The 20,523-nt window shown below is 26.0% G+C and overlaps 1 protein-coding gene across 1 annotated transcript in view; it reads left to right on the forward strand.

Annotated features, from left to right (window-relative positions):
• PmUG01_11035500 (HECT-domain (ubiquitin-transferase), putative) overlaps positions 1 to 20,523 on the forward strand; it is a gene marked incomplete at both ends in the record, with an annotated part of 28,665 nt that continues 8,142 nt past the window's right edge. The window contains one exon of the mRNA XM_029006011.1: positions 1 to 20,523. This exon is cut by the window's right edge and continues 8,142 nt beyond it. Coding sequence (XP_028862543.1) covers positions 1 to 20,523 — 20,523 coding nt within the window.

The raw sequence follows: 20,523 nt of genomic DNA on the forward strand, positions 1-20,523 counted from the left end.
ATGAATGATTTGTATTCCTTGTATGAAGATATATGCGAAAATGACAAAATTTTAATTTCAGGAAAATTAAAAAATATACTCGATTATTCCCAGAATAAAAATAAATACCATGTGTCAGAATTCGTTGTTTTAAGCAGAACAAGATTTTTTAAATCTATTAGCAACTATGGAGAATTTTTGTTGCTGCAGTCATCTTCACGAGTAATAGGTAGCTACGAAAATATTTTACGACTGTTACATAAAGCAAAAGTGTATTTGGAATTTGTTAGATGCTTAAAATTTAGTGATCTTAATTTAAGTAAGAACAAAAAATATGAAGAGGATATTTTAAAATTCATTAATTATTTGGAAACCAAAAAAAAGAAACATTATTACTATATATGTGGAACAATGATAAAATTCATTATAACTTCTCTCAAGAAAAGTGATAATTCTATAGAAAATCAAATAAATGAAGTCGAATTAAAAGAACAAGACAATATCTTTATTTATGAGAAAAATGATTCTAAAAATGAAGAAACAATTCAAGATTATACTTTATGTGAGTCACCCCAAATAAAGAATAACATGGATTCATGGGAAAAAAACTATTTTGATGAAAAAGGCATTATTGAGCCTTTTGACGAATTAGAAGAATATGGTGATTATCTATATAACGTTTTAAATCAAATGGATAGTACATCGTGGAGAGATAAAAAGTACGAAGAATACTTAAAAATGATTAGTTTAAATGATGCAATTATAAAAGACGAAAATGATAAAACAAAAACTTCTGAGAATGGAAGTTTTACTAATATTACAAAGATGACAAATAATATGATTTTATTACCAAAATATTTGGAAAATGTAAGAAATTCTATATATAATAATCAAAATAAATCAATAATAGAAGCGAAATCCATGATTGAGCACGCAATGAGTGATAATGTGAAAGTTCCATTGTTTAAAACTGGAAAAATTATAAGTGAAATGCTTCCTTCTCCCGATTACGAAAAATACTGGACTAAATCAGAATCCCCTTTTGTAAATAGCTTAGATGACACAACGTTAATTCAAGATATGGTATTTAAAATTTTTAACTTAAATAAGAATAAAACAGACAATTCTGCTTCATCAAGTGGATATTGTGTTAACTACTGCGATATTTTCAAAATTATTTTAAAAGGAATAAACTCTATAAAAAATGAAAATGAAGAAATCCATATATTTCTTAGACAGTTATTGAACAAAACAAAGAAGAACTGTGCAAATACGTGGAATAAAGAATCAGGAGTTTCTCAATTAAACCTCAGAGATAAATACAATTATTCCTTTTTACCTTTAAATATATACAATAATTCTATTGATATCAGTAGAGAAATATTAAAATATTCCATATGTAATTATGATTTAGCGTTAACACTTAAAGCAGTCGACACTTTTCTAACGATAGCAGTCTATGAAAAATCTTTAAAGGATATTGTTCATTTCCTAAACACAGTGGCAGAATACATAATTATACCTTATTTAAGAAGTGAAATAAAATTAGGTTACAAAAGAATTTATGACAATAAAGACATTACCTACAGTAATTCTTGCTACATAAATGATTATGCAGGATTAAAAATTGAAAATGTTAATATATGTACTACTACTGCTACTACTACTACTACTACTAATAATAATAATAATAATAGCAATAGCAATAACAATAGCAATAGTAATGATAATTATGGTAATAGCAGCAGTTGTAATAACAGCAACAGTACTAATAATAATTACCATACCAATTACACAGACTTTAAAAAATTATTATGCAGAGTTCCTTTATATGAATATGAATCCTTGAAGCTTTTAGAATTGTTTTCCTTGCAGTATCCTATGTTTTTAAAAATAAATAATAAACCCCAAAGATGTTTGAAGGATATTCCCAAACCCTGTGAATACTCTAGTAATATGCTTCCAACTTATGGATTTTATATATTTCAAATTATCGTATCTTTTGAAATTGATAACTCTATAAAAGTATTAGATGAACTTGGGTCGAAGTGTAAAATACTGTTTCAGTTAGTTGAAGATGATAATAACGAGGATGTAAACATAAATGTTAATTCAGTGGGAAATAGTAATAAAAATAAAGAATATAACTTTTTAGAAATTAAATTCCAACAGAATCATATGTATACTAAATTGATAAAATCAAGAAATTCAGAAAATTCTATGAAAGAAAAGGGAGAAATTGAAATAGTAGACAACGATAAAACAAACAAAATATCAAATATAAAGCATAATGAACAGAACACATGTAAAAATGATTCTTTAAATATTGGTTCAAGATCGAGTTACAAAAAAGATAAAGAGAAGAGCAAACGTGCAAATAAACTGATAAATGTATATGATATAACAAATATGAATAAAATTGTATTCGATATATTGATAGATCAAGGATGTTATAGCAATGATGCTAGTTATGTACGTGGTATACAAAATAATCACGGTAAAATGATTATCTATTCAAATGGAAAACATTTATTATCAACCATTATAAAAAAGAATTATTCTTCTGTTAATAATATATTGCTGAACAGTAATGTAAAATTAAAAGTGTATACATCACGTACATGTATTTTTGAATTTCCAAAAGAATGTTCTTGGTCGTCAGCCTTTGTTGACGAATTAGTAAATAAAAAATTAATTCCAGATATAAACAGCAATTTTCTCCTTAGAAATCCACTTAATATAATAGAACTTTATAATAAAGTTTCTATCGCATTAAATCGTTATATGTACCGTTTCTGCTATTGGAATGATAACGATTATAATAAGATAATTGAAAAAGAGACATCATACACATTATATAATAACATCGATATTTATACTTTTGAAACGTTAATTAAATGTACTGAAAACAATAATAAAATTCTTAGAAAATTATTCAAATTAACCAAGAGATGCGTAATGGGTAAAGATAGTAATAATGATAACATGAACACAAGGAGGTTACGTGTATATCAATTTGACGATTTCGTTAAAAAATATAGAGAATATTTATATGAATGGAATCAAATATCGGATTCACAAATTTGTACCTTAAGCATTTTGAAATTATATTTAAATAATAGTTTGGATACCCAAAATAGTAGAATAGAAAATAATGAAAATTTTTATTCCTTGTCAGAAAGATTGATAACATCCTTTTTAAAAATAATTAAGCTTAAAACTCCTTTTATTAATAGGCAGGATTTTTATATAAATGAATATTACGAAATGGAGGAATTAGATCTGAATGGTACTTTGTGGTTATTAAGGAGAAATGTGTTCCAAATACTTTTGGAGGCAGACAGAATAATTGTAAGCAACATATTTATAAGAATACCCATTGAAACCATTTTAACTTTACTCAAATTCTTTTCTGATAATAATAATAGTTTGGATTCACAAATGATATTGACCTTGCTAAAATCTTTAGAAGAAAAAGGTATTTTAGAAATAATGATGAAACGAATGCTCAGTGCACCTAATAAAAATTGTTCCGGAAGTACATATAAGCGAATTAACGTAAATCCAACCGGTCGTTACTTAAATTCTCAAAATTTCAATTCAAGTAATGTTTCTTCCTCATCTTCCAGTTCTACTTTATACAACACTAGCACAGATAATTTGAATGAAAATAGAACGAGTAAAAATAAAGAGGAAAAAAGAAAGAAAAGAAGATATTATGAAGAAAATAAACATGAAATTGAGAGATATGAGAAAAGAAAAAAAAATAGTAAATCTAGAATCATTGACACCACACATTTTGGTATTTTTGTTGAAGAATTAATCTCCCTAATAAATAATCAAATTAATAATGCAATTAATATGCCTGTTATACAACACAATGATGAATACGATTTTTTAACCGAAAACAAATCTTGTGATTTTATTAATAAATTATGCACATTCTATGAATATGATGAATCAAGGAAAGAAATTTACGCTAATTATAATTATTTTGATTCCTGTATCAAAATATTGAATCAAATAAAACAAAAAAATAATCATGTAAGTAGCGCAAGTGAAGTAGCATCTATATTTTTGCGAGATATTGTTCTAATGTTTACTACCTATATCCTGACTATTGCAACAGAATATGAAACTACAAAGACATATTTGTACCAACCTGTCATCCCATTTTATAATGTACACAATGAAATGTCAAAAAGAATATCTGAAGAGCAAGAAAATAATATTATTGTGCAATTAAAAGGAGCAAAATATGAAGAAGTAGATGAAGAAACAAAAATAGGACATATGGACTCTATTAAGACTTGCACTAATAAATCATCTAGCTTAAGAGATCAGTTACTAGGAAATTTAAATAACGATTTGGAAGATACAAATAGTTACAAGAGCATATATTCTAGTTCTATGAGCCCCAATTCTTCATTAGATAATGTGAATAATAACACATTAATGTATTCGAAGTATGAAAAAAAAAAAAAATCTTGGACTCCATTGATTCGTAAGCAAAGCCCCAGTTTAATTAACGATGTAGTATCACAATCGGATGATTCTGATTCACAATTTTATGAGAATAAAAACGAAATATCTGACTTAGTTCAAACTAGTTTAGAATGTATAAATGTTGATACGGAAGAAAATATACATAAAAAGAAATCATCTGGTTTTCATAATATAAAGACTATATCCACACTTATACCTGACTATAATTATAACTCCGATGAGTCTGAAGAGTTTTATATAAGGAAAAATATACAGTATTTTTATGAAAATAATAGTGATTCCAGCAATTTTAAAATTCAGCTAAATGAAATTATACATAATATTTCCAAAAAGAAAAGATATGCTAAAAACAGCAAGAAACTTAAAGATTTAAGAAAGAAAATAATGAAATATAAAAATGATTCCAAAAAGTTAAATTTTATTTTTTCCCTCTTGGAAGAAATATTACAGATAATGTTAGGTGTTGGACTACGTGTTTTATCTAATATTTCATATCATTATCTATATGAAAAAAATGGTATGCATAAATTTATAAATATATTTGGATCAAACGTAATTAGAAATGACTTAAATGAGAAGAAATCATTTCTTCAGTTATGCGCAAATATGATAAAACCCAAAAGTTTAACATTGTTGGAAGCATGTAATTTTATAATAAGTGGAATAATCCCTTGTTTAGGATATGTGACTAACCTTTTTGTTGATAAGAAAGGTAGTAGATATACATATATAAAGGAATTAAAGAATTATTTATCTTTAAAAATGGCTTTAAATATTTGGCCCATGTTTCTAAAAATAACTTTGCAAGCTTTATTAACTTCCAGACATTTATCATTTGAAATGTCTGTTCACAAAGACAGTCTTCATCCCATAGCTGAATGTTGTATAAGTATCACAAGTTTAGCTATGCATTTTTTAACATTTTTTACTATTATGTCTGATAACTTAAGCAAATATGAAATATATGTTAACATGAGAAAATGCCTAAAATCATCGAGTTCTTATCCAATACCTCTTATATTAATTAATGCTGCAAAATATATTCGTATTACTTCAAAAAAAAATAAATATTATGATTTTGAAAAAGCCATTAGAACTATACTGCTGCAGCTTACAGACTGTTCTGTGTGTGATTATGAAAATTACGTTTTTAATCACTATATAGTACCTCAAAGCATCTCTAGCTTTTTATCAGCAACGAAAGTAACACGTGATGTAGATTTAATTAATGAAGAATCGCCATCCAATAATATATTACCAAATGATTCAAATAAGAAAGGTAATACTATAAATGAAAATAAACCAGTAGTAGAGGAATATATGAAAACACATCAATCGCTCAATGAGGGGGAAAATGCATCAAATAATATTCAACAAGAGAACATTAAGGAGAAAACAGGGAAAATGAATGTACCATCAGTATGTGCAAAAGTGAACATGAGTAACGAAACAAATATTGAATTTTTAAGGAAATTATTGAATAATGACAGGGATGCTATAAAATATTTAGGATCATTTTACAATGTGTTTCATAAGAATTTTGAAAGAGCTCAAGTGGCATTTATAGCTGTTTTTCTATATCTTATTGGCTATAATCATAACATAATAATAGATATGGAAAGGGATTCTCAAAATAAATGTACGATGGAGAAGATAGAATGTATACTAGTAAGAGAAGCCTTAGAGATTAAGAAAATGACAACTGCATGCAATTTGGCTAGACAAGGGGTTATAGATCTTATATCTAAAACTCAGACACAATATCAGAAGAGAAGTTTGGAATATAAAATATCCTCCAGATCTAAAATTAATGATGAAAAACAATATGATAAAAATATGGATTATAATGAATTAGGTAACAAGGTACATAGAGATATGGAATCAGGGAATCGCTTTAATAATCATATAAAAACTTTAGGAAATGCAAATCAAAGAAGCTTTAATTCAGGTAATAGTTATGAACAAGAAGAATTAGAATTTCTGCTTAAAAAAAATAATACAACAGGAAATATTCTACCTTCAAAAAATGAAAAGGATGAATTTATTTCATGTAATTTGAGTAAAGAAGAATTAAATTATTTAAATGATATAATGCCTGATGGAGAAAAATGCAGCCACAATAATAGTGAATTCACAACTATGGATTTTATAAAAAGAAAGAGGGAAAAACAAATAGATAAAATTTTAAGAAAATGTGAATGGATAATGAACACATATCCATATGGTTTATGTCCAATAATTTTAAATGATAATCTTCCTTATGAATGGGATGAACATTTTGTATTTATGCGTAGAAATTCATATGACATACCTATAACTGTTAGAAAAATATATTCAGATCGTAGCGATTGCCAGATAGTTCAGGAATCTGCAACGATTCCAACATTTGCTAGCTCAGCAAAAACAAATGTTTCTTCTTTGGTATATTTGGATCAGTTATTTAGACATCAATATAGAATGGATGAAAAATTGGAATGTATGCAATTTAGTACGGAAAACATTTTTGGAAAAGCAACAACGAAAAACTTATATCTTTTAAAAAGATTATTAAAAACGTGTAAAAGAAATTTTTGTCTTAAAGAAACAAATAATGGAGATTTTAAGTATGAAAAAGACAAACATCAAAATGGAAAAAAATTAAATAAATATATAGATGATAATAAAGCCAGAAATTTATCAAATAGTTACCCAAGTTGTGATAGTGTAAATTATTATAATGACGAATCCAACTATTACATGAATTATAACTTTTCAGAAAAGAATAATAATGATAATTCTAATAATTCATTGACAGAGAAACTTAATAATAACAGTAAGAATACCATTGAAAATGATGGTGAATTATATTTGAGTTCTCGGATAGCTAAAAATAACATTTTTCATCATGGTAATGACATTCAAATAGAAGAACTCAATTCTAGAATTGTAAATTATAAATCCGGATGTTTTTTCTTTGCGCGTAAATCTTTTGATGAAAATGACTTCATAAGTAGTAATATTGATAATAATAATAATAATAATAAATGGGACAATAATGTGAGTTACATTACAAGATATACAAATTCCATTTTAGATTATGAAGAAAATGCCTCTGACACTAATTTATCTGCAATTAATAATAAATACTATGGAATTTCTAATAAACTGCAAAAAAGTCGTTCTATGAATAAACAAGAATATATGCATATACAAAATCTTAATGAGATGAAATGTGAACAATGTTCAAACAAAAAAGAAAGTTTTCCATCATTTGATTACTACAAAAATAAAAGTCTTCCATTTAATGTAAAGGATGTAACTATAAAGAACATTTTGGATCAAAGTATTGATTCAAAAGATTTATTTCAATTAAGAGAAATATTAAATTTTCTAATTAATGATACTGAACTTGAAACAGTTTTAAATGTTATAAGAATAGAGCAGTTAACCACCTTATGTAGATACCTAATTAGTAGAAGCTTAAAATCGATGTTGTGTGCAGGAATTTTTGGAGGTATTAAAAATCCAATAGTAAATATGAAAAAAAAAAATGTTTGTCCTAATAAAAGGTCGAAAAAAGGTTACAATTCCAATTCGGATGACATTAAAAAGAAGAAAAAGAGCAACTGTAATGAGGTTAATGTAGACAATAATAATGACGGCAGTTGTAATAGCAATATTTGCAATAGTAATATTAATAATAATAATAATAATGATAATAGCAATAATGATAATAGTAATTACAACAACTATAACAAAGATAATAGTAATAATAATATTAATGACAGTAAAACTAATAAATACAGTACTGATGAGCCGAATATATTAAATGGGAACGATCCGCCTGAATCCCTTATGCAAAATAACAACAGAAAGGAAAAGGGTATTTCATTTAAAAAATATAGGTTTATAACTTCATATGAAAATAATAAATCGGGTGACCAAGAAGAACAAAGAAAAATGAAGAATTTTGAATATAGTCAAAAGTATATAAAAAACGATAATACTAAAAAAGGTATATTTGAGCAATGGAAGCGAAAATCTGCAAAAAATATGCAGTGGCCTGTTATACTAGATTTGCTTGTTCCGTCTTCTAGTAGAGGAACGTATAATGAATGCAACAGAGTAATATCTAATGTCGAACCCTCCTTATTTTCTGTACAGAATTATGGATGGATGCTTTTGAAATTGTTGCATGTTATTATTATAAAATTTAGAAATACTACGCCCTTAAAAAATTTAATTTACGAAATGAATCAAAATAATAATAATATTGGTAATGGGAACAATAATTTGTATATAAAAGATCAATTTGCATATCACTATTGGTTTACGCAACCAATGGAATATGCACTTTCTTTTACATTAACAGATATTACTAAAAGTATATGTATTTGGTATTTGAGGTATAATCGTAAAATGATAATGAATTCTTCCAATTTTTCACAAATTATAAAGAACTCTATGAACACACTTTGGATAGAAAGCGTTTTACGATTAATAGCTTTGCAAATATGTTTAAGAGTAAAGCCCTTGAATGACAGCAGATATGTAGTACCATTCTTGTACCATATGCTAACCATTTGTCAGCCTCTGCTAAGAGAAGTCCATATTAACAGCGAGCATTTAAAAAAAAAAAATTTCACAGGAAATAAGAAGCTATTTTTTATGGATCAGAATAATTCCTTTATCAAGATAATGTGTACGCATTGTCACAAGTCTATAACAACGTCTTCTAAGAATGTGAATTTGAAGATACCTCAAATTGGAAAGGGTTTTAAAAACATTAGAAATATAAATACTAGTGAAATAATAATGCCTACCAAAAGAGCATGCAATAATAATATTTGTATTAATAATGAAGAAAGCAAAAATTTACTTGATGTAAAGGGATATATACATTCAGAACGTATACAGAAAAAACAAAAAAAAATAAAGCAAAGAGTACTCCGAATTAGGAGTTACAACACTTCAGAACGTGAAGATGAAGTCGTACTTGACAATGTAATCACAGGGGTTGTTATATATCACGAAATTGTAAAAGAAAATGTATCCGTAAATAAAAATATTATTTTACAAAATTTAAAAGGTTTTAAAATAAAAAAGGAATATATACACGGAAATCAGTATTGGGCTTTATGCACTCAACAATATAAGGATTCGTCATTATATACCTTAGCTTTAAGAAACTTAAATAAGTCAATAAAACATATAAATATAAATATGTTTCAATGTATAAATAATAATGTGAATTCATATTATTGGTTTGTTAGTGGTGATCCTGTATATAACATTTATGGAAATGCTAAAACTATATCTGATGTGCAGTTAGAAATATGTATTAATAATAATTATGATACATCTGAAAGATCCTTTCTAAAAAAAAACAATTTTGAATTGGAGCTTTCAATTAATACAGATTTAAATGATATAGTAAATATATGGGTAAAGAGAAAATCAATTATTATAAATAAGGAACTAATAGAGTGCAGCGATACATGTGCAACTGGTGGTATAACGAATTTATCGAAAAAGGAAAAATTACTAGGAAATGAGAGTGGGTTAGTATGGAACAAATTCAGTAAGAACATAAAGAAAAGGAGTTCATTACATAATTCAATGATTAATAATAAATTCGAAAATTACGAAAATGAGGATTATGAGCATATATCAGAACATGTTTGCGAATGTAATAGATTTTTTTCAGATCAAAATGATGTTTCGAATGATAATAACTTTTCTAATAGGAGCATACCCTCTGAATATTGTAAAACTAATAACGTAAAATATGACCAGAATGAGAATTTGAATTATAAGAAGCTAAAATTAATAAGTTGGAATTTAATAAAAACAATTTTATGGGGAATATTGGTTTCTGGTGAAAATGCAGAAATTGAAAAATCCAATCAGGTGGTAACAGAAAGTAGTACTAGATATATTAAAAAAAAACTTTTTAACATTCCTGATGAAGCAGAAGAAGAATATAATTATAAAAATAATTATAATGATTATAAATCTGAATTTTCTTCACTTCAACGAAAAAGTTTAATAGAATCTGTGCTGAAAATGATTATGTCTGTTTTGATCAAATTATGTAACATTGTGAAATTATATAATGATTTAACCAAAAATCAGAGGGGTTCATTCTACATAATTATTAATAATACAAAAATAAATAAGCAACAAGTAAAAGATTGTGAAAAAATGATTACGGATTTTATGTATGCCTTAATTAACTGTGTGCAGAATTCACCAACAGGAGCTGTTACTCTCCTTAGATGCTTTTTATTTGGGCAAGATAATCCCACATATCGTTTTAAAAAACTAAACAAACTTAACATAAATTGTAATTTTTACAGGTTAATTACCGAGTGTATAAAAAAAGCTCCTAACGATGCAGATGATATTAGTGTTTTTTTTAATAGATACTTTGATAAGAATATACTTAATAATTACAATATGAGCGAAGAAAATTATGTGTTAAACAATGTTAAAAAAATGAAACCTATGTCATATAGTTCCGTAAAGGAAAATATTATTAATAACAACGGAAACAGTGCGAACATGTATTCTAAGGAGAATGTAACTACTAATAATAACGGTGGCAAAATTAATAATGACACAAATAGCAGTTATAATAATGGAAGAAATAATAATGTTAATATGAATTATAATGTTGTCATGAATAATAATGTCGATATTAATAATAATGTCGATATTAATAATAATGTCGATATGAATAATAATGTTGATAGTAATGATAATGATGGTGAAAATAATAATAATGGCAATAATAATAGTATCGGTAGTAATAATAATGACAGTTCTGTAAGACACAAGGACACAGATACGCAAGTGTCGTATTTTTTCTTCAGGAATTATGATTCTGGTATATACAAAAATTACAAGCAGAGTAAAATACACGGTTTCTTTCTATTAAGATGCTTACCACCAATAAAAATGTTTCCAAAACAATTAATTCATCAAGAAACAAAAAAGTTATTTCATAATGAAATAAGTTTTTCCAGTGAAAATAATCTATCGAATTTTAGTGAAAATGACGACAAAAAAGAATTAAATGGAAACAGTAAAAAGAGCACAAACGATGATTTTCAAATAAATTCAATCTCGAAAGAGGTTATTGTGCCTAATGATTATGAAATGGATATAAATATAGAAAATAGTGAAGATAATTCTCAATGTAATAGTATGAACAATATATTAGGATTAATACCTAGGATATCTTACAGAAACCAACCTTTTGATGAATTACCACAATCCGAATTTTTTATGTCTAGTAGACCATCCGATGATTTTGAGGCCAATATGGAAGGAAGAATTTTGAGAGTTCTACGAGGATTAAATTTAGGAGGAGTTGTTTTATGCTTAGCTCCTCTCACATTTCCGGCATTAAATATTGGGCCAAATGAAGTTAATGATATAATTAATTTTCGTATTCAAACAAGGGGTCGCTTTGGTGTAACAGTGGCACCAGCAGAATGTGTTTTGTCAAATGTCTCTGAAGTTTTTGATAGAAATGACGTTGTTGGATTTCGTACTAATATATGTCCCCCATTTAGACATGATGTATTTGCAGCAAATGTTCATTACGAACTAGGGGATTTGTTGAGTGTAAAATTTAATGTAGAAGATCAACAAAATCAAAAGTGTCTAAGAACAGAGCTTATGGTTTCTGGAGTTAGTATAGGATCAGTTTTGGAAGTTCTCTTTGAAGCAGATTCACAGGTTGAGTTTGAAAGAAGAATGAATTTAATATTTATTTTTCAAGATCCTATGACTATTGTTTATGAAGGCCCAACATTTACAATGGAGTATATAGATCCTAGCACGAAAAATTCAAGGAACTCTAGAAGTGATAAAAAAAATTTAGATGAAGAATATATAAATGAATTTTATTCCTTTTCAGGATATAATAAAAAGAATATAAAAAAACATTTAAAAAAAATAAAACTAAAGAAAAAGGAATTCTACGAATCAGTTAAAATGTATCAATCAATTCTGAACTCAGATAATGAAATATTAAAGGATTTAAAGCATGAAGTAATAATAAGTATGAATGCGACTTTAACGAACATGTCGTCTTATTTGAAAAAGAGTTCATCAAATTATGTATGTTCGGAAAATGGATATTCAAATGTTCTAGATTTTATGAAATATAGAACCCATGAATTAACATCATTAAACGCTTCCACTTGTGAGGAAAAAATGAATGATGGTGCGGCTAATACTGATACTAATAAGACAATTGTTGATAAGGAGCACAATGTATTTATGGATACTAACAATAATGATGATAATAATGAAATGCACAATTGTATATTTAGCAGTGAGAATAAAATGTTCTTAACAGATGATTTATTACAAAAGAAGTATGATGAAAAGAAAGACCTAACCTATTCAGAACAAAAATTTTATAGTACATTAAACTGCAAAAATGATATAAATAATGCACATAATGCAAATAGTGGAAATAGTGCTAATAGTACAAATAATATAACTAATACAGATAATACAAAGAATGATAGAGATAATTACTTGAACGATAACCAGAAATCAAAGGAATCATGTGAGTTTTCATCGGAAAAGTGTAAAACTTGTCAAGAGAAAAATGATTCTACATGTGGATTTAATCCAGATTCTTCCATATATATAAATGTGTATAAGAACACTAAAACTAACAATATATATATTAATAAAGTAATTAGAGAAGTTTTATCAATAATTTGCATTTTGGGATTAAATATAAATGGAGAACAAAAAGAAAAATATGAGGATGAAAGGAACGAAAGTAAAAATTCTTTCTATGATGAACTTCCATGGTTATCAAGTTTATCTGAATTGAAAAATTCAGTAGCATATAGTTTAGATAGAAAATGTATTGAATTATTATTTTGTAATCTGGTAGATATAATATGCAGCGACGTTTTTCTAAATTCCTTTCTTAATTTTGTAACGAACAAAATGAATAAAAATGAGGATGGTAGTAGTAATGATAAAGATAGCGCTATTAGTTCGAAAACTAATAAAAGGGATAAAAAAAAAGTAAAAAATTTAAGTGAATTTAAGTCAAATTTTGTTATAGATACTGGTTCTAATAGTTACAGTCATAATAATATAAATACTAAAAATAGTTCTAATAGCTCCAATATATTAAACGCGACCATGACAATTAACAATAATGGTTGTTTGAATAATAGCATTACATCAGCTAATGGAAATAGCAGTAACGGTAATTCACTTACTAATTCAATTTTTATAGAGGAAAATGGATCATTACATGAAAATGATACAAATGAGTCTTATAAAAAGAATATAGATAATTTCGTATGTAAAGACATGACAATAGATAGAAATTTAAATGATAAAGTATTAGGTGTAAAAAATATGTTATTTGTAGATAGAATTGATAATAATGCTCTTTTCGATTACAGTTTATGTCTTATAGGAACAAAATCAATTATGTGCTGTTGTATTTTATTGAGAACCTTGTTAGAAATGAATTGTGATGGATTTTATGAACCGAATGACAATGTCTATGCATCTTTTAAAAAATTGCTAAATTTTATTAGGGTTTTCTTTTTTTTAGATATAAAAATAAGTGATACATTAATTAAATATTTCGCTCAGAAGAATTTTATAAACGTTAATTACTTGTTTAGTAAATGTAAAAATAAGAGTTCTCAAAGTAGTAGCAGCGACTCTTCTTTTGTAAACGGTTTTGTAAATAAAGAACATAGAAAAACGAATTCAAAATCCTGTTTCAATGATTCAAAAGAAGATATTAATTTGTTGTACAAGAATGCTACTAATTTTTCTCCTTTTAGTTCATCAAGAGGAAATACCAACAATGAACATGTAAACACGTTAGAAATATTAAACTCGTGTGGAATACCATCTGATTTTCTAAAATTTTTTAATATACCAACTCCAATAATTAAAAATCAACAGGTTATAACACAAAATGACACTTTCGATTTGTGGATTTATATTTTGAATCTTTTAATTTGTTTTAATAGCCAAAATAAGTATTCATTAAGTTTTCCTCAGAGCGTTAATCAGTTAAATGAAAGCTGTATAAAGAATACCTTGTTCGATTTTGAATATTCAAATTCTTACCTTTCCAATAAGATTATACATAAAACTGTAAAATTTTATGCTGCAAGGTTATTGAAAAAATATTTAATAGATATAAGTTGTGTAATAGCATTATTACTTCCAAAATTGTTTATAGATGAATTAAAAACAAGTTTAACAAAAATTAATGAAAACAAGAATAATGATAGGGAAATTAATATAATTTATGACAACTCTTATAACAGTAACAATAATGAGAGTTTCGTTACATGTAACACTATGACAGTAATAAATATGGAAAAAAATAAAATTACTAATTTATTTTCAAAGGAAGAAAAAAAAAAAAAAGACAAACATAATGCAATATTTAATAATGATGTAGATAATACAAAGGGTAATTCGTTTAATGAAAAAGCAGAAAGATCAAATAAATGCCATAAATTCGTTTATCCTATTATGAAAGAAAATAAACACGAAGTATTACGGAGTAATGATGATTGTGGCCAAAATAAGGAAGAAAGTTTAAACATTAAAATATTACACTCTGGAAAAGTTAAAAAAAATAATAAAATAAATAACTTAGGTCAATTAATTAATGCTGGAGTATGGAATAAAGAAGAAATGTTAAATATATTTAGTATTATTTACTTGTTCCGTATATGTGTTTATTATCTTAGCAGAAGTAAGAATTTTAAGAAAGAGGATTATTGGCAGGGATTTCAAGGACAACTAGGAAAGGCGAAAATAAAAGAAAATGTGTACAATTTGCTCAATGAAAAAAGTTCGAATTCTTCCCTGTTGTTTGGATGGCAAAGAATATTCTATCAATGTGTTGTATCTTGGGGAGATGAAAAATTAGTAGAACAGTTATTATTGATAATTCAGTCCGAGTTATTGTACCATTTGATTGGTTCCATTGCTCAAAGTAAATCACAAAATAAAGTTAAGACAGAACACTTTTATGCAGTTTCTCCTTCTGTTCATGTAGCTCATTGGATGTTAGACACCTTTGTTAGACACCCATTATGTCCTTCAAGAATAAGATCTTGTTGTATTACTCCCATAACCGTTACTTCATTATTTGGATTAATTATGAATGGAAATCGTCTTCCTATGTTTTTGGGTATAGATGCATGTAGATTGGTATACTGGTCGTGTATAGTTTATATATTACAAAATAGAAGAGTCCATAAAAAATATAAGAAATTAAAAAACATAGATATGTTAACTCAATTTAATATTTCCATTGAAACGAACACATGGGAGAATTCTATGAAAGATAGATTATATAAAAATTATGCAGAAAAGGAGAAAGAACGATATAATAGAATAAAGGAAAAGAGACAAAAAGTTAAATGTAATTACCATTCATTTTTAAGTTACATATTTCATTGTGTACTTGTTTGTGGATCCTCTGTTTTTAAACACATTATGGAGTTAAATAGTGAAAACGGGTATAAAAATAATAATAATAGTAATGGTAATAAAAATAAGTCCAATGACACAAATAACAACAATATTAGAAATAATAATGAGCATGTTAATAATATTATTGATAATTTAAATAATAATATCAATGATATTCTGAACTGCATACAAAATTCGGCTAACAACAGAATTCTGAATAATAATTTTAATGGAATAAGCAGTGTTAGTAATGAAACAATCTACAATTTAAATATAACCAATAGAAACAACCCAAACATCTCTTTAAACAATATTAACAACAACAGTTTGCAAGAGAATACAGAAACAGTTAATACTTGTAATAATATCAATGTACAATCTACGCCTAATAATTTATACATAAATTCAACGGTTCCAAATGAAAAAAATGACAAAAAAACATCACATACGTTCTCCAATTTTGATCTATTTGAGAATAAGGAACGAAGTACATTTAACCCTTTACACACGAACGCTTCTTTACTTATTCATTACTTTGCTTGCGCTGCGTACTATATTAAAAAAGTGGATATTTATAATAATATGAATTACTATGATGAACATGTGCATAATAATTTTAAACAGTATTGCTTATATTTGTATGTAGTTGATCATGTGGCCAATATATATTCAAAAAATATAAAAAGGAATGTTCATAATCGAAAAAAAAAATTAAAGTATATAAAGGAATATGTACAGAACAATGGAGTGTCAGATTACACGTATGAGATGAAAAAAGACCAAAATAAAATTTTGCCTGATATATGTGAACATGGAGTTAGAAAAGATACAAAAAATTATTTACTGGATAACAACGAAGAGGAAATTGAAGAGAAGAATAGTTCTATAAAGGGAGACAACAAGCACGTTCTTTTTGCGGAAAATCATAAATATGTGAAAGAAAACTATAGCAAACATATTTTAGATGATAATTATGAAGGTCATTATCCAGAAATGTTCGTTGATTATGTACTTCAATTAAAAAAAAAAGTTTCAGTAAATGTAATTATTGATATTAATGAAAAAGTACATCATATATCTTCACCTAATTCTGAGATGATTAAATTAAGCATAAAAGATATATTTCCTATGCCAAAGGAAAAAAAAGAAGAAAAATGCTTTTCAGAAAAAGTAAATTATATTAGCACAAATCCTAAGGACGTGGTATCAAAACACACTAACGATGATAATAAAAAAAAATATTATAATAATATCGAAAAAATAATAAATATAAATGAAGATGAAAAGGAAACAGTTAAACGAATTTGCAATAAATCATTTAAAACTCCTAACATAATATTTAGTGCTGATAACGATTTCAATTATATTTTACAAGAAATGAAATTCAAGAAAGTGCAAGAATTTCTATGTGTTGAATCTAAATCAATAACTATGAATATGGATATGGACAAAATAGGAAAAGTAAAATTAGGTTCTCATATTGAATTAGTTCATATAAATAATATGCCATATCCCTTAAATTTAATAGGTAATTCAGAATTATACTCAGGTACACACAATTCTTCCTTCGCTGTATCTCTTTCAGTATCCGATAATAATCTGAATAGCAGATATGAAAATATCAACAATTTCGTTAATATAGAAATAGGTGTATTAAATATAAGGAGAGAATATCATATGAAGGATGATATGAAAGAAAATATAAAAGATGACATAATATTGAATGACTGCATTGAACAGAACAATAACATATTTAAAAAGTATAGCAGTTGTAAAATGTTTACAAATGGCAAATTATATAATAAAAATAATAATTTCAAAAATTTACACAGATTAAGTGATAATGTACTACTTAGCTATAACAATTATTCACAACAGCGTGGAGAGGATGATGCAATATTAAAATATTCTTCATTTTTGCCAAAAAGTATAGAAAGAAAAGTGTTTACCAATGGGACAAGAAGAAATGAATATAATTTTTCTATGAAAAACGACACAGTGGAACCTTATAATATAAATAAAAATCATAATAAAAAATACGTCGAATATCTTATGAAAAATAAAAATTTTTGTAGACCTTATAAAAAATATTCTCTAAAGAATTGTGAAGATGAAGATGGAATGTCCAACAAAATTCGCACGAATGACTCATATAATAGTAGCAATAATAACAATAATTATAGAAATAATAATAATAGTAATTATAGTAATAATGACAACAGCAATAATAGTACTAATTATTATTATTACACCTATTCTAAGATGTTGTCAGATATATATCCTATTAACTCGAGTGAAAGCATGATTTACAATAATTATGCAAACAAAAACGAGAACAGTTCAATTACCCTGAATATTACAGATGGAACAGTTAGTTCAATGGGTTTGTTTTCTTGTAACAATGGTGAAAATATAAAACCGTTAATAATAAATAAAACTTCAAGTTCGGTATGTATTACTGTGAAGGTAATTGGGAAACAAATAATTTGGTTTTTAAATGATACCATAATTTATCGTAATGAGTTTGACGCAAAAATGACCAATTTTGTACCACTTATTAGAGTTTTTCCTAAAATAGAAAATAGAAAATTAGATGAATATAAGAACAGGGAATGTAACCCATCTGTACATATGAAATTTATTGATATCAATGAAAAAACTTTCGTTTCACCTCTATCTGAAATATATTTTAAATTTGAAAATATTCATGAAATGAAGTATAAAAATGACTGTATAAATATCAGAAAAAACTGGAATAAAAGTTTATGGAAACCTATGTGCTTTTTTTTACCAGATTTTACAACAGCAGTAGTATCACAAACAACAAAAACAAATATGAAAAAAAAAACAATACCATCCATAATACCACGTGCAGATAACGAAATATTAATACAATATTATAACTCTAATTACAAAGAAGTTATTTGTAACGATAATTTTTCTAATATTTTTTTCCTGACACCCAACATTCATATTAAAAGCGAACCGATAAATTTTACTCATTTGATGCATTGCAAAAATATACAGGGGGAAAAATGGAAATTTCTATCTTTAGAAAATATTAGAACTAGAAGAAATATATCTGTTATAAATTACTGCGGTTTGGTGAATTCATATAACCAATCAGAAATAAATAAAGTAGATTTGGGTACATTAAATAGCTGCGAGCAAAAGACGACAAAAGGAGACATAAGCATACAAAATATGCCAAATATACAAAAACCTTATGCTAAAATATTAGAAACGAGTACAAAGAATGATGTAGAAAAGGAAAATACCAACAAAAGAATTATAAACGATTTGAATATACAGAATTATTTGAATAGAAATAATAGAAATGAAGACATAGTTGCAAACAATAAAAATAATTATGAAGTTATGCATAATTTTCTTTTACCAAATGATAATAAAAGTAATGAGAAAAACAAAAAAAATTTAAATAATAGTAATGTAAATTTAAAGGCAAATTTATACGAATTAAATGATGTAAATAGAGCACATTATACATCATACTACCAGGAAGTTATCGCTGAATGTACGAACAAAAATTTTATTCACAGTAATTATATCAACGATTACTTTACGTCAAATAATGATAGTAATATACACATAAAATATAAGCTTAACAATTTTCCAAGAATAAAAAAAGACATCTCTTACAATATAAAATATAGTTCTATTCAAGAAATTAATGACACTAGCCATAACATTGCTAAATATAAATTTAATGAAAAAGCGAAAATTTTAAATGATGTAAGTAATAAAAAAAAATACACAAAAGACAATCAAATATGTTGTGACGAATATCAAACAAGGAATAATAGTTATTCGTTCATAAGTTATCATGATACTAATAATATTAATGAGGAGAAAAAGGGGAATAATAATATTATACATGTATCAAATAAAGACGATATCAATGAAATTAATAATAGTTCCGAGGAATATCATAATTATAAAGAGCATTCCTATGAATGTCTTAATTGTTGCCTATATTATATAGGATGCAAAGAATTTAAATTATGTATGGATTCTTATGATTCTATATTTCCTGCAAAACATTTTATTTTTAACTGTACTGTATGTTTTAATGAACATGATAATAGGTATAATGGGAATGAAATTAAAAATTCGATTGGTATTATATGGGGTATTTACCGCTGGTTATGGACAAGCAATGGAAAATTTATATGCCCGTTAAAACTTCCCCTATGTATATCTGAATTACCATCAGAAAAAATAGAAGAATGTGAAATAGAAGTTCCAATGTTTAAATCTAAGGACAATTTATGCATGGAATTTGAACCACTATATCAAAGTTTGTTTTTTTATAAGAATGGAAATTATGAGTTTGGATTTAAATTTGATACTTTCTATAATTATAGAAATATGAAAAACATTTGGTTAGATGATAGAAGTAAAGATATGAAAAACGAAGATGATATAAATGCATCGAAATTTTCCAATTCTAGTAGTATGAGTAATGTGAACATTAATGAAATAAATGTTATAAAAAATGGAGAAAATACATATAGAAATGGTATAAACGATAAAAAT

The sequence above is a fragment of the Plasmodium malariae genome (assembly GCF_900090045.1).
Source record: "Plasmodium malariae genome assembly, chromosome: 11".
In the NCBI taxonomy this organism is placed as follows: Eukaryota; Apicomplexa; class Aconoidasida; order Haemosporida; family Plasmodiidae; genus Plasmodium; species Plasmodium malariae.